We start from the raw sequence: 14523 nt of genomic DNA on the forward strand, positions 1-14523 counted from the left end.
CCTAAATCGGAAAAGAAGATTAAACTTCTGTGCACCAAATGCCTTTCTGGTCCGCCTATAACACAGCTTTAGCTATACTCTGTACAGCCACAGTGGTCAGACCCAAAACAACACATGAAATGATTTAGTTTTTTTGTGGCTCTTAATGTGACAGGACGATTGTAACCGTGAAGACATTTATGCTGTCTTGGGTCAGGAGTGGCACAATCCAAGGATGATAATAATAGCAACATGACACTTTATTGATTCCATTTTTCGTGACACATTTAATTTTCATCGGTTGGCTCCACAGAGAGGTCAGGGTCAGGCAGAGCCAATGTCCCTGGATTAATGGAAGCAAGTCAGAGCCTCACTCAAGGACATTTCTAAAAGGTAGATTATTGCTAATCATACCGCTGAGTCTGTGACATACTGTAACTCCCTTCAAAACAATTCAAGGTGAAGCAACCCTGCTGTGTCATGTGGTGTTCTTGTATCGATTGTCATTTCTGCTTCAACACTCACATACTCACTCAAGGTTTCCTCCGTTGTCTTTGGCTGTACAACTCCTTTGTTCTATTAGAAACACAGGAGAGCTGTTCTGCGGTGTCCTGTCCCAATCATCATTAGTGTGACTGATCATTTAGGCAGCCGTAGCAGCTGTGGATATCAAAAATTAAAAGTTCATCTCAGTGCTAGAAACTGCTGAGAGATGCCAGCTGGGGCAGAAGAAGGTATTTCACACATCTGTTTTCAATACACTACTGTCCACTGTGTTCTCTCCCCAAGGTTGAATTCCTGCTCCAGGAGAGGCACTTTTTGACTTAATAGTGTCAACTTCAAGTTGACATATTAATATTCATGAATTACGCACAAAGCTACCATTTTAGACCGCAATTATTTTATAATATGCATAATTTCACTTGGATTTGACTGGTTTTGAGTAGTTTGATTGCACTCTTTTTCAGATTTCCGTCATGTTTGGCAGCATTCAGTACTTTGCCTGCTGTTGTTACCACTTTTTGGATTTTTTGATATCTTTTGACATAGGGATGCACCCATTGTGAAATTCTCGACTGATACCGATGTCGTCTTTGTTGTTGACCAACTTGTTTTAATTTTAAACAAATAACCGGTCTGTTTTAAGGTCATTCATCACTTCACTATACTGTCTTTGAAAGATCCCAAATTAGACTGTACAAATTTATGAAACAACCTTTAATACAACCTTCTTTCACAGAGAAAATAAGCTTTTCTTTGAAAAGTAGCTGCTTCAAAAGCCTTTGTAGCCCACTTTACAACTACCTACTCAATGTTAAGAATACTTCAGTACTTACATAACCTTACAAACTGATGGCAGGGGTGTTACGAGCCAGTACTTCAATGACTTTAACAGCGAAAAATTGATGTGAAACAACAGATAAACATCGGTCACTGTTATTGGTCAGTGTCATCTTACTTGCAGAGAGGTAAATAGCAGTCAACAAGTTGAATATCAGCTGATACTGATGTTGGGCTGATAAATCGGTGCATCCCTATTTATGTTAACAACGCCACAAATTTTCTTTTGGTTTTTGGCCTTTTAAGATTACCTAACCTTATAGGAGCTCTGTGGCAAGGGGTGGCACTGTTTGATTGGCATTTGTACAAGGGATGGCAGCACCTGTCGTAACAAAATGTATTTCCACTGCATGACACGTACGGTCAATGCTGATGCCATTCAGCAAATGATATAAATCTTGAAGTAAGCTTGAACAGTAGAAGAATTTGAGCAAGAGTTGAGCAAAAGAGACAGAACCGAATCAGAGAAAAGGAAAATAGGCCTTGGCTAAGCTGGTAGACAACAGCTGGGTGAAAAGCATCAGAGCATCTTTGAATTCTTGCTCTCTGTTCTTCATTCCTCTTGCACATGTTAAGTAACGTGAGCGTCTCTCTGTGTTTAGCTTAAGAAGCTCCTCTCTGCTTCTGCCTTTTCTCTCCGGCCGACCTGACACTTGCACAGGTTTAATGTAGTCAATCTTGGGAAGGCACCATGCACGGGCTCACACACACTTTACAAACACTGGGATTCTTCTTACAGTCTGGACTCAGGCCAGGTCACCCGCCAAACCACATGGTCACGAAAACAACAAGGCTATCCAAGGATAGAAATCTTGTACGGACAAAGACAGAAGTGTTTGTGTGATTTTGAGTGGGCGGGTTTAATTATTGGATGTGTATGAATGAAGGAGCACAAAAGAATCTGACTTCTACTGTAAGCAGCAGCCCACAGAAGTCATTATGTTTCTTCAGTACAATCCAGGAGTCGATTTATGTCAGTATAAACAACATTCTTCATGATTATATGGAAAGTTTAGCTGTTACATGGCATTATCATCAACGTGGAGACTGTTAACCTCTCAAACATGCCAGCAACATGGATAGTTCCTGGAAATTACTATTAATTCCATTCACTTTTACTGTTTGTTTTGTGATTCTGGGTTAGAAGTAAGCTAAGTTCCTTCTCGGTTCGAGCAGGTGGATGGTGTTGTCGTGTGGGTGTTGTTAAGGGTCACAAGGCTCACCTGGCTATGAGAGGAATGTCCTCTTGTTCTAACAGGCCTCTGTTATGTTGGGAACCTTGACCGTCTGACAGACAACCTCCGGAGGCTAATGTCGGAGCACTAGGGTCTCGCAGGTTAACAATTACAGCACAAACACAAAGTTCTAACAGTGACACGGTGACTGAATGTTCAAACCTGAAGCGCCCCCGCTCTTTGCCCTCACGGTCTGCCCTTTTGTACCCTCCCTACATGGCCGGGTCGTGGCACATCCACAGGTTCCTGTAGCTGGCCTGGGACCAGCGCTGTCCCACTCTGACTCGGGGGTTTATACAAAGTTTACAGCTTGCTTTAGCTAATGGAAAAGATGGGCAGTTTTGTGGACTAATATGGTCAAAGAGGGCTTTGAATTGCTTCTTCCCCTTCATGCTAGAATAGATGGTGCGCGTGAAGCCAAGCAGCTGCTGCTGAGGCCTCTGGTAGTCTATTTGGAAAAGTCAAGGATGTGTCAAAATAAATACACTATTCATTGTGTGTAGTAAGAGTGAGCTGCTGTGTACTTTATCCCACGTGTGGCCGTTTGGTCTCGGGTACCTTGTCTATGTAATACACTTTAAGTTCTTTCATTCACTGCAATTTGTATACATTTTCTGTCTTTATTTAGAGAACAGGGATTATTCTTGTCATGGGATAAATTTGGCCATTGTTAGTTTTTTTTGACAATTCGCCCAGTTATTACACGTTTCTTGGCCACCAGGAACACAAGTGGTAATTTGGATTAATGTCTACTGTCTCTGATTAAATGGCCATTGCAATAAATTATTGATAACACAGCTTACTTTGGAGCAAAATATTAAATTGTTAAATGTATCTTATCTTTGTACCTTTGTCCCTTCTTATGTTTTGTTAGCATCAGCATATTAAAGGAGACATTAAAGCAAAGATTAAAAAATGTAGGGTGCAATAGGGTTGGACTAATAGACAATGCTGTCCATCGCCAATGGTTTGTGTTTTTTTCAATTGTGTTGTTGTTATTTGAGTTTTCTTAGCCTAGCCACCTCAGTATGGCTAGCCAGCTAAGTTTGTTTCAAGCTTCTGAGGCTGAACACAGCCACAGATATGTGGTGCAGAGACGAAGACCCTTTTAAACGCAGCACAGGGATGTACTGTATGTCAGACGCTCACCAGGCAGGGATGTGAAAGTTAATCTGACTCTTTTGGTGAGATCACAGGGTCAGAGCGAGAGTGGTAAAACAGTGGGGTGCAATGTGAAAATAATATGAGATTTTCCTGGAGGTTGGAAAACAGCTCTAGCGACTGTCCCAAATTAGAAAAGTACAGCTTTTGGAGAGAGGAAACAGGGATGAACAAAAAAAGTGACTAAAATGGGACTGTGATGGCATCATGCTTTATTTAGGTAGACCACAAAACATACTTTTTATTGACTCTACTTAGAAAACGTTCCCTTAGGAAATGTCCTCACTTTCCCTTTTAGAAGAGATAACTTTAGCTCTAGTACGTTGCCTCAGCCCACTGAGTGTAATGAACCGCAATCTTCGATTACAGTGAATCTATGTGACCTGACCCTTTTTAAATTTAGATTGCATCACTTTGCTTATGATGCATTCTGTCTGGGCGAAGACTCAAACTCTTTGAAAGGTCAAGTGAACGTGGTTATGTCCAGAGAGCTGACGGTCACCAAGAAAAGACGTTCAGAAATTCCTGCAGGTCAGTGCAGCCTCTGCGGTTATGATACTTGGCATCACTGCTGTGCACAGCAGGGAGAGAGACTGCAGAGCTGTTTTTGTGACATGCTGACGACACTGTCCTCGTGGATATCTGGACACCACGTCTTTGTTTTGCCAGACAGCAGAGAGGTCTTGTGCACTTTAGTCCATTATTCCTGCTTGGAGCCAAGCCAGCAGATCTGAGAACACACACTGCATCTGTCTCCTCTTACTCTGCATGTTTGTACAAATTAGTAGTTTGTTACAAATCAAATCTGGCTGTGTTTTCGGTAGTGAAATCTGAGGTCCGTCTTTTCTCAGAACTGTACCTTTTGTTTCAGTTTTTAGCTTTAGCAACAGAGTAAGCTGAAACTCTTGATGTTTGAAAAGCTGCAACTAGAGAACCAAATGCTCCACGAACAGTTCAAGCTGATCCCAGGTCAAAATACTGTCTGCAGAGATAACAATAAGGGCTGGAACATTAAACAAGAGTTGGAGTCTGCGGCCATGCTAACAGATCTTTGAGGCTATACTTTGGCACAGCAGTGCTTTGAGCTAAATTCTACCCCCTTTTTATAGTATCAAATAACCAATTAAAACCAAACTTATCAGAAAATGTATGATTAATCACGTATACTGTAGTAAGCCAATTTGGGGCGATCAAGATGTTTTTGCTTTAATTTTTGGGGAGCTGCATTTCAGCTGTCTTTATGTACAGTTAATGGCTGAGACATTTCACTCAAAATTACAGACTCTTGGTGACACTAGATGAAGTCAAAGGATCATCAATAACAGTAAGATTCATTTTCTGGGGACCATGATTGTTGGTACAGATTTTTTTGCCAAGCTACCCAGTGGATTTATTAGGCTAGACATCTCCGCTGTGCACTGGCGTCAGTGCAACAACATGATTGGCTCATATTTTCCCTGATCGGCAGTTATAAAGCAGACGACTGGCTTTGGAAAAGAGGCGGGAATATGTGTCGTCTTTGGTGTTATAGGCTTTTCTTCTCAAAATGCTTGAATTGGTTTGTCTCCTCTCTTATAAGCTCTCTGGTACGACCGACACTCTGAGCTAGAGCCCCGCTGCTTGCATAGCTAAAACCAACCCCAAAATACCCCTAAGCGTTTGGAAATCTAAACTGAATCCTCACCTGGCAGTACAAGACTTTCTGTAATGTGCTCAACCCCTTTCATCAATGCTGTTCGTTTATAACAGCTGATTTCTGTGTAATTTTATCTGTGATATAGAGGCAGGGCAGATGTGGCAGTACTCCAAGTGGATTGCATACATTTCATACATAACTGATAAAACTGCAGCTGCTAGAGACCAAACCAAATGTGTAATCGTATCTGCTAAGTCAGGGAGAAAGGGAGGGCGTCTGGTCATGATGATTATCAGGATGATTGAGGCGGTGTATATTTGGGTTGGACGTGGACTCCAAACACCTTATAATGACTCGTCTCTGGCCTGTTTTTGCTCTTTACCCATGATGACCCAGCTAGTCTTCTAAACAACGAAAAGCCTCACACACCTCCCACCATGGTCATTGTAAACACACCCATCTAATCACTGCTCGTTAGGTCTTTAGAGGAAAGCTGATGCTGAATAGGAAGGAAGGGGAGATGAAAAGGCCTGAATACACTAATCCTGGCAAATTATGGTCTCCATTTCAAACATCACACTCTCACCGGGCTCTATTGTGTAAACGATATAATTGAGTCTTTCAGTGCTTGCCCTCACTGATATGGTGCATTGTACTTTCCCTTCAAACATTATGACCCTGCATCATTAACCATTTCCAGGGGCAGACGGTTAGGTTAAAAGAGTGGAAAACTCAGAGCCTTGATAGGTTTCGTGTGGTCCAAATGGAAAGCATTAATTGAGTGCCATTCAAATGGATATTTATGGACCTTCATATCTTCTGTTTTTCATCTATCTCGGAGAAAACGCGACCTGAATGGACCTGTGAATGCCAGTTTAAAAAGCACAAACTTCCTTTTGTGTTGAAAACTAATAGAGTCCCTTCTCTGTGTCCACAGTACTCTCTGACGGAGGCCACACTCTGAGGTGGAGGAGGCTGTAAAGAGGCCCTGAAGGAGCCTCCCCACCTTCCCTACCCCGACCAGCCGGACACATCGGACAGCCATGGCTCCTCGGAAACGCGGTGGCGGTGGCCGCGGTGGTGGCCTCTCCTTCATCTTCTGCTGTTTTAACAGCAGTGATCACCCAGAGATCACATACAGACTCAGAGAGGACTTTGCCCTGCAGGCCATGGAGCCGTCACTGCCGATGCCAGGATATGATGAGCTGGACGGCATGTTCTCCGAGTTGGTGGTAAGACAGTATTTTTTTTCTTGTTGAGGAAATTCAGACAAAGTAATTGTAAGACTTCAAAAGAAGCACTGAATAGATGTAACCGTAGATATATTATAATTTTGATTAGAAGGATATGTCGGGTAATGTTTCTTAATGTTACCAAATTCAATGAATAGACGAAAAACAACAATAAATATATAATAAATAAGTTTTGCCTCTGTAGCCTAAGCCTGATACAGCTCACTCTTCCGTGCCTTAGGCATCTAATGCTGTCCAAAAACGATTAAAAACACATAAATGAGTCACACTGTTTCACTGGGTGACTTATTTTTTATTACCGGGAGTTTGGCTACTGTAGTTTATTTTGAGTAAATCCCACATCCATACTAAATACTACCTAGAGCACTGATTTTTTGTTCATCTGCAACTGAAAATAGTCCCAAACAAATGTGCTATTTACTCTTGTTGTTGCACATATTTGCCAAAAACGACATTGCCCATCTGTTGTAGGAAGTTACTGAATTATGATTTATTTAGTATATATATTTTTTATATTTTTTGAGCCATTTTCAAAGATGTAGGTTTTGATTTAGTTGTGGCCACAGACAGAGAAGTAACGTCAGAAGGTATTGAGAGACGGGACTCCAGCATTGTTGGGGTTATGGTCTTTTTGTGGTTGGGAAAAATATAGATTATAGTCCGTCTCATGCTTCATGACCCTTATAGAAGCAGTTTGACAATTTTCTTATTCATCAGGCCTCCAAATTTACCGGAGTGATTGATTTAAATGATTGTTTATCTTTGTTAGAACGTAATGAATCAGATGTTGGTTTTCACAATGCATAACAGACATTTTATGAAACTCGGAGAATGTTTTTAAAATAAAATCTTACCTCACTGTTTACACTGTCGGCTACATTCACAAAAAAACTTTATTTCCGCCCAGTTTACACTGTCTTGTGAGTAATGGGGCCAGGCTGCTATTCTTTCTCTGTCTTATTGTCACTTCTAATTTGTCGTGCTCTCCTCTCTCTCATGCCCCATTTTCCTCTCCCATGGTTGCCACAGTAATCTAAGCATGACATTTTTGCACATCAATAGATCTCATTCAGGAACTCTTAATGTCTCGGCCTCCTCCATCTGCTAATTGCTTGTTTTTGTCTACCAGCCTTTATGAAGACATAATTGAGTGAGTTGAGTGTGACGACAAGGAGGCTTTCGGTTGCTCTGTTTACCCAAAGGAAACAGCCACGTGCTTTTCTTTTCACACAGTATGAGCCACCATGTGCGTGCATAATCAGAGCAGGCTTGCTGGAAAAAAGATTCATGTTGTGGAATAAGTTTGGGCCCACCTGCTCTGTTACGATCTATTAAACCCGACCTTTGAACTTGTGGTTAATTTGAAGAGTTTTCCAAAAACCTGTTAGGTAAGGTTTAAGCTCCTTTTCCCATCCTACATTCAGAAAGAAAGAGCCACTCTCCTCACAATCAAACAGAACATTAACAATAAATCTGTTGTAGCTTAAATAAGGAGCTGCTCTTTATGATCTGAAGAATCAATTATAATAGTTGTATTCTCCTGCTACTAAGTAACTGGATCCTAATTCATGAGATAAATCAATAGCCCAAACAACCATTTCAGACCTTTGATCATTGCACATATTGATTCATAATGCTTGATTGCTTTAGCACAGAATGTCCCGAAGATAATAACAATGATGAGTAGTTGCCATAAAATATTTAGCAATCACACTGTTGGGTAAACCACATTAAATTCATCTCTGAAAATAGTTAAGATGCTGTTTAAAGGGACACTATGCAACTTTTCTTTTCTTTTTTTAACCTGTGTCTAGACTGCAACTCAAAATACAGGTCCGTTTTGCTCTAATTTTTACACATACAAATGTTACCACATGGCTAAAAAGTACATCTGTTAGCTAAGTTGTGTAATACTCCAAAAACACCAGTTTGGATCATTCCACAGGCAAACTGGTATCATTGGTGGTAGTATCATGATTGGGTATGACAGAGGCATCCTTAAAAGGCTCAGTCGTTCAAAAGCAAAGAAGCTAAGTTCACCACTTAGTGAAACACACGAATGATATCACTACATGGACTCAGGAACACTTCATTAAACTGTTGTCAGTAAACAGTTAGTTTGCAAATGATTGCTTCTTGTTCTTTATTTGTAGGAATGAGTGAACCTGTGTTTAGACTACCCACTGTATTGTCTCCGTGAGCTAAATTGCTTAAAAGCCTTCTCATGACTTTCACCATCTATTTCACATGAAGCTCATTTAGGCCTAACCGTTTTAATGGTTGGATGTGGATTCAAACACGAAACAGAATTTTCAACACAGATCTACTAATTGCATCCCTATGCAATGATGTAAAATGCTGACATAACTGCATTTAGACATTGGCAGAAAGCTCTGTGGTATTTAGTCAACACTTCCCAGCAGCACCCTTCGTGTGCCTCTGTGAAATATCTGTTATAAATCGTGACGCATGTTGTCTCCAGATGTTTGTTACCACATGTCGAGCCGACAGACCACGCCTTCTCTTTCTCCCCCATTACTCACACGTCTAAAGCCTGACAGACATCTGATTTGATTCAGAGTCATATTGAATTACGGTGATATCCCACTGATCGTAAAGAGATTTAGCACAAACTGATCTTGAACTGAGAGCAGAATTCTGGTGCAACTACTCCTGGCACTCTTAATGTTTCGGGGGAAAAACAGAATAGATTTATGGGGATATTTCTAAATTTGCTGATGGTTTTATATCTTTTGCAGCTTGTCTGTGAGCTATGTTTTGAGATTGATGCTCTATAGCTATTATTATTGAATATTATCCTCTTTATACAGTCAATAAAGCATTGTGAAGACATAACAGAATTTTCCTCTTCCTTCGGTTTTCTTTCTTCTTCCTCTTCTCGCCAACATTTCTTAACCTTTTCTATTTTTACCTCCCTTTTGCAGGATGAGCTTGACCTCACAGAGAAACACAGAGAAGCCATGTTCGCCCTGCCTGCAGAGAAGAAATGGCAAATCTACTGCAGCAAAAAGAAGGTAAAAGACTCTCACTGTGCATCATGTCAAACTCAACATCAGCCTCCACACGCTTTCTGTCGACTTGCTGCTTTAACTGAAGAATATCCAAGCTGCCAAGTTTGTGTAATATCCTACCTTGTTGATTTCTAGATACCTGAAGCTAAAACACAGACCACAAAACCTTTGTCACTGTATTTCTCTGCTCACAGCATGAGCGTGTTGTCTGTATACTGTGTCTGTGGAATGCAGCTGCCTATGAGATGGAAGCACATACATTATAATTCAGGACATAATATAGTAACGTCCATCGGTGTCTGTGGTGAACTGATGCCCATATTTGTGTCCTGAAGGTATGGTAACGGGTTTCGTTATTTGTTATTTTTGGGTAAAGCTGCACCTATTAGTTGACAAATCGATAAGTTGATCAAAAGACAATATAATCTCCAACTATTTTGTAGTCATTTTTCAAGCGGAAATGTTAAACATTTGCTGGTTCAACCTTCTTAAATATTAGTTTTTCTTTTTAACATTTCATAGACTAAACATAAACATATGTGTAACATGGGGGATCATGTGGAGGGGATTGATTATTTTTCATGATGATCCTGATTCCTTTTCTTTGGTCTAAATACTTAATGATTGTGCCTTTAAAGGCAGTCTTTTAAAGTGTTGAAATGTTGAGACCTCTGCTCTAGACCTCCCACACCTTGTATTATCGGTAACAGCCACATTTTAGCTAAGGAGAAAGATGGAGAGCTTCAAAAGCCCTGCTCAGTCAGTCAGAGAGGAACATTTAGATTTAAATTTATAGTACATTTACTTATGCAGACAAAGCAAATGATAGCGAACCATTAGCAGTCATCATGCTCTCAAATCGGTACGAAGTGCCTATAATGTACTGTAATGGAAGGTGTTAGGCACATTTCAAACATAAAGCTCCAGTACCACCAAGAGAAGTGTGTAATAAGTTTATTCTCCAAGCCTCATTCTTAGTCACTTTCCTCAGCACTACATTATAAGATCAGAGCTCCGCCGCAGATTACTCACTTAAGTGGATGTTACACAAGGTAGATATAAAAATAGGGATATGTAGAGGGAGTAAGACAACGGCTAAATTCAGCCTGTTCCATCAGATAATCCAGTAACAGAGCAGGCAGTGTCAAGAATTATAAAGTACTATGTATCACAAGACTGTAAAATTAAAACCTAGTTTCTTGTTTCGTGTGACTCCAAAGACTGTAAGATTCTTGTGTCATTGTTTGGTTATCCTGTCAGTTCAAAAAGAAAAAAAATCATTCAATTTCTCCTTTTAAGATAACACACCTGTCCCATCAAAGCTTCCACGTAGCCATAACATACTCTACCTCACTGTGACAGTGTCATATTTCATTATGTCTTGTCATCATGATGAAAGGATCGTCAGCTGTTCTTCCATTCGCTCTATATGAATCCCTCCTCTGCATGCAGGAAATCAAAAACGCCTGCTCTAGTTTAGATCAACTCAAGTTGAGCTTTCGAGCTCCTGCTGAATGTGCCCTCGCGTTTTTACTGTATTTACTGTAAAGCAGTGTTACTCAAGGCCGTGGGTATGACTGGAAAGGATATCCTGTCCGGAATAAAACACAGATAGGACATTAGATTTATTCATCTTTTCCTACATCCGGTTGTAAACTGGAGGGGGGGAGGAGTGTTGGGGTTTAGTGGATAGATGGAAAGTTTGTGTGTCAGTTCACAGTAAAGGTTGAAAGAAAACACAGCTGCAGACCGAAGTGCAAAGATCATTCGCACATACAAAGCGTTGCACTGGTTGTGACTAGACTTATCAAATATGAAGGGGGTGGGTTTTAAATGTAGTTTAAAAAAACACCACTCGCATATGGAAGATATCAGGATCTCGAGACACCTGTCCAAGATATAATCCTGCGGATAAATCTTCATAAAACAGCAACTCATCTTTTTATACCATGTTTTTTTGTCATTTGTGATCTTTAGAGATGCTGGTAGTTGGATTTTGGACAGAGCCAAGCTAGCTGTTTCTCCCTGCTCCCAGTCATTATGCTAAGCTAAGCTAACCGGCTTAGTTGTAGCTTCATATTTCCCTTAAAGACACGAAAGTGGTGTAGATCTTCTCATCTATCATTTAGAAAGTGAACAAGTATATGTCTAGGGCTGCAACTATTACTTTCATTATTGATTAATCTTGAAATTATTTAAGAATAATCAATTAAAAATGTAAAAAAAATACTCATCACTATTTCTCAGAGCTAAACATGAGGTCTTCAAATTGCTTCTTTTGTCCAACCAACAGTCTAAAACCCAAAGACTTTTCATTAACCATCATGAATAAAAATGAAAAGCAGCAAACCCTTGATAACTAAAAAAGTTAGAAACTAATTCTCTATTGATTGACTTGATTATTCAACTGTGTTGCATCTCTACGTCTTTCCCAAAACTTTAAACTATTTCTTTCTCCTTTTTTTGTTTGAAATAATTTTAAATCAATAGATATAACTGTCCTAAAAATGGACATCACAAGCCATTACTCCTTTTCGGCTGGAAAGCCACTTTTGCTGGACAGAGTGTCCACTAGCCAGCAGCAACAAGGCGAGTGATGGAAATGGAAACAGCATGGTCTATGCTCCCGTTTCTTTGTGTCCCAATTAGTGACCTCATTTGGAGAAGTCTCGGGGCCCAAAGTAACCTCATAAGGCATTTTTGAAAATAAACCCCAATATGTTGCTTTGCCTCTGCTCAGCTATCTAGAGATCCTGCTGAGTTGTTTCTGTGTTGATGTGAAGGCAGAAGAGGATTCAATGGAAACAAATCTTTATGTGCAGTATCGACCTGCAGAACGGGGGAGGAAGGAGAGACAGAAAGGCATCAATATTGCTGAGTTGGCAGCAGGCTCAGACAGATACAAACTCAGCATCTGAGCCCAGAGAGGAAGGGCGTGTGTGCGTGTGTGTGTGGAGAAAAGTGGAGAAGGAAGCTGTCGGTTGTCCAAGGCAAACAGGAAGGCTTCACTTCCACAGGTGCAGCTTTTGTGTGTGAGGCGAGAGGGGGATGATAAGGAGGAAGGTGGGGTCATTATCAGGGCGCGAGAGATGAGGGCGCTGTTTTTTCGCCAGCCGTTTCGTGGCTGGGCCGGGAGGAGATAAGCTGGTGAAAGCAGCAAAGCTTGAGCTGTTTGGTTTGGCCAGGCACCTGAGCTGATGAAATCATGCTGCAGAGAATCAATCTTCTTCCTCCTTCTTGTCAGCTCTCTCAGAGGCTACATCATCTGCCAAGAAGCAGATTTACTGATCTGGTTGTTAGCAGAGATTTTGCAGTTAGGTTTCAAATTTCATTAAAAAAAAAGAAAAAAAAAACATTTTAATTTTTGAGAGGACAGAGCTGTTACTTCTTTTAAGTCAACTGTCCTTTCACCCTTAAATAACTGAGATTGATTCCTGTTTCCTAATGTGTCTTTGATCCTCTCAAATGTGGAAATAATAAACAGAACAGAAATACACTCTCTCATCGTGACCCTAAATAAACTGGAGACATCTAAGCGTTTGAATAGTGCTGACTTCCGATGTGAAAGTTGGAACTTTTTAAGAGGCAAAAGGAAGTGGTCCCACCTCTGCGCCTGCTCCGCTAATGGACTGAACTTCTTCCAGCAGCTGCTCGGTCAAGCTGGCACTGGTCTTGAGTGGAACAGCAGGATCAGAGCTTCCCGTCGCTGCACGATCCCCGCGGACCAGCCAAGGCCCTTCAGTTTCTGTCGGAGCAGCCAAGTCTCTGCACGCCGCTTTATTAACTGACGCCCAATTAGTTTCTGATGGTCACAGCTCACTTGTGCTTAATGGAGCGAGAGTTAAAATGAAAGCCGGGGGGCCTTTTATGTACAAGCCAAGTTCATGGTCAAGTCATTTTCTCCTGAGTGTTTTCTCCTGAGTTAGACAATTAAATCATCTAAGAAATGTCTTGAAACTATTTTTCTCCCAACTTGTAACGCACACAAACGTGCCTGTCAGGAGATTAATCTCAGCATAAATCAGGCCACGTCCTTAATCCACAGTTTTAACATTCATTTGCTAATCTCAAGATTTTCCCAAGCAGCTGTGCTCTCTTTTCTGCACTTCTCACCACCTCCTGAAACTCATTGAAGCGCTCGATGATAAAATGGGCTGGATATCTGTGTCGCCCTACTTTGAGTTCCTGCTCCATTTCTGGCTTTTGGCTATTTATGCCTCGGACCGTCTGTTCTCCGTGTGTTTGTAGCTGTTTGTATGTTTCTTTAAAGCCAGTTGATGAAGTTCTCCATCTGGTTTGAAGTTGCACTTTGATGTATTCAAACATGTGTCATGAAGCAAACAACATGTCTGCTAATGTTACTTTCTGGTTTATTTCTTTCAAGACTACATTCTCTGTAAACTTTTAACATTCCAGTCACTTCCAGTTAATGTTCTTAAGACAAACACACACATCTAACTTAACAACCTTAACCTCACATTAACTTATCGCATCCTCAGGGTTCATACAAAGCCTTCAGAGTTTGGAAAATGTTTAATTATAACCATTAAGCTTGGCAAAAAACTAGAACTAAAACCAACCAACCATCAAACAAACGGACACGGGTGAAAACATGTTTCATGTTTCATTATCCCAATGACTCATGTCAAACAAACATCTAATAAATATTTGAAATGAAAGGATCCCCTCCCCCAAAATTAGCATTATTAATTGATTGCTGTATTTCTATAAACTTTATTTTCTGCAGTTGTGTTTAGAGTAACAATTTAAATGTGATGACAAAGGCTGGACATTTTTGGTTAAGGTACCTTTTAAAAGTGCTTGAATTTTTAAAAAAAGGAGATGATCAATGAGTACTCATAAAAGGAGGAGCAATCCAGGCACTC

The 14523-nt window shown here is 40.6% G+C and overlaps 1 protein-coding gene across 5 annotated transcripts in view; it reads left to right on the forward strand.

The window, feature by feature from the left end:
* Positions 1-14523, forward strand: part of LOC141017849 (disheveled-associated activator of morphogenesis 1-like) — a 79367-nt gene that overhangs the window by 50943 nt on the left and 13901 nt on the right. For all 5 annotated transcript variants that reach the window (XM_073492628.1, XM_073492631.1, XM_073492630.1 and 2 more), the window contains exons 2-3: positions 6290-6584; positions 9551-9640. In XM_073492628.1, coding sequence (XP_073348729.1) covers positions 6396-6584; positions 9551-9640 — 279 coding nt within the window. In that variant the 5' untranslated portion in view covers positions 6290-6395. The remainder of the gene's footprint in view (positions 1-6289; positions 6585-9550; positions 9641-14523) is intronic.

This window comes from Pagrus major, chromosome 22, assembly GCF_040436345.1.
Source record: "Pagrus major chromosome 22, Pma_NU_1.0".
In the NCBI taxonomy this organism is placed as follows: domain Eukaryota; kingdom Metazoa; phylum Chordata; class Actinopteri; order Spariformes; family Sparidae; genus Pagrus; species Pagrus major.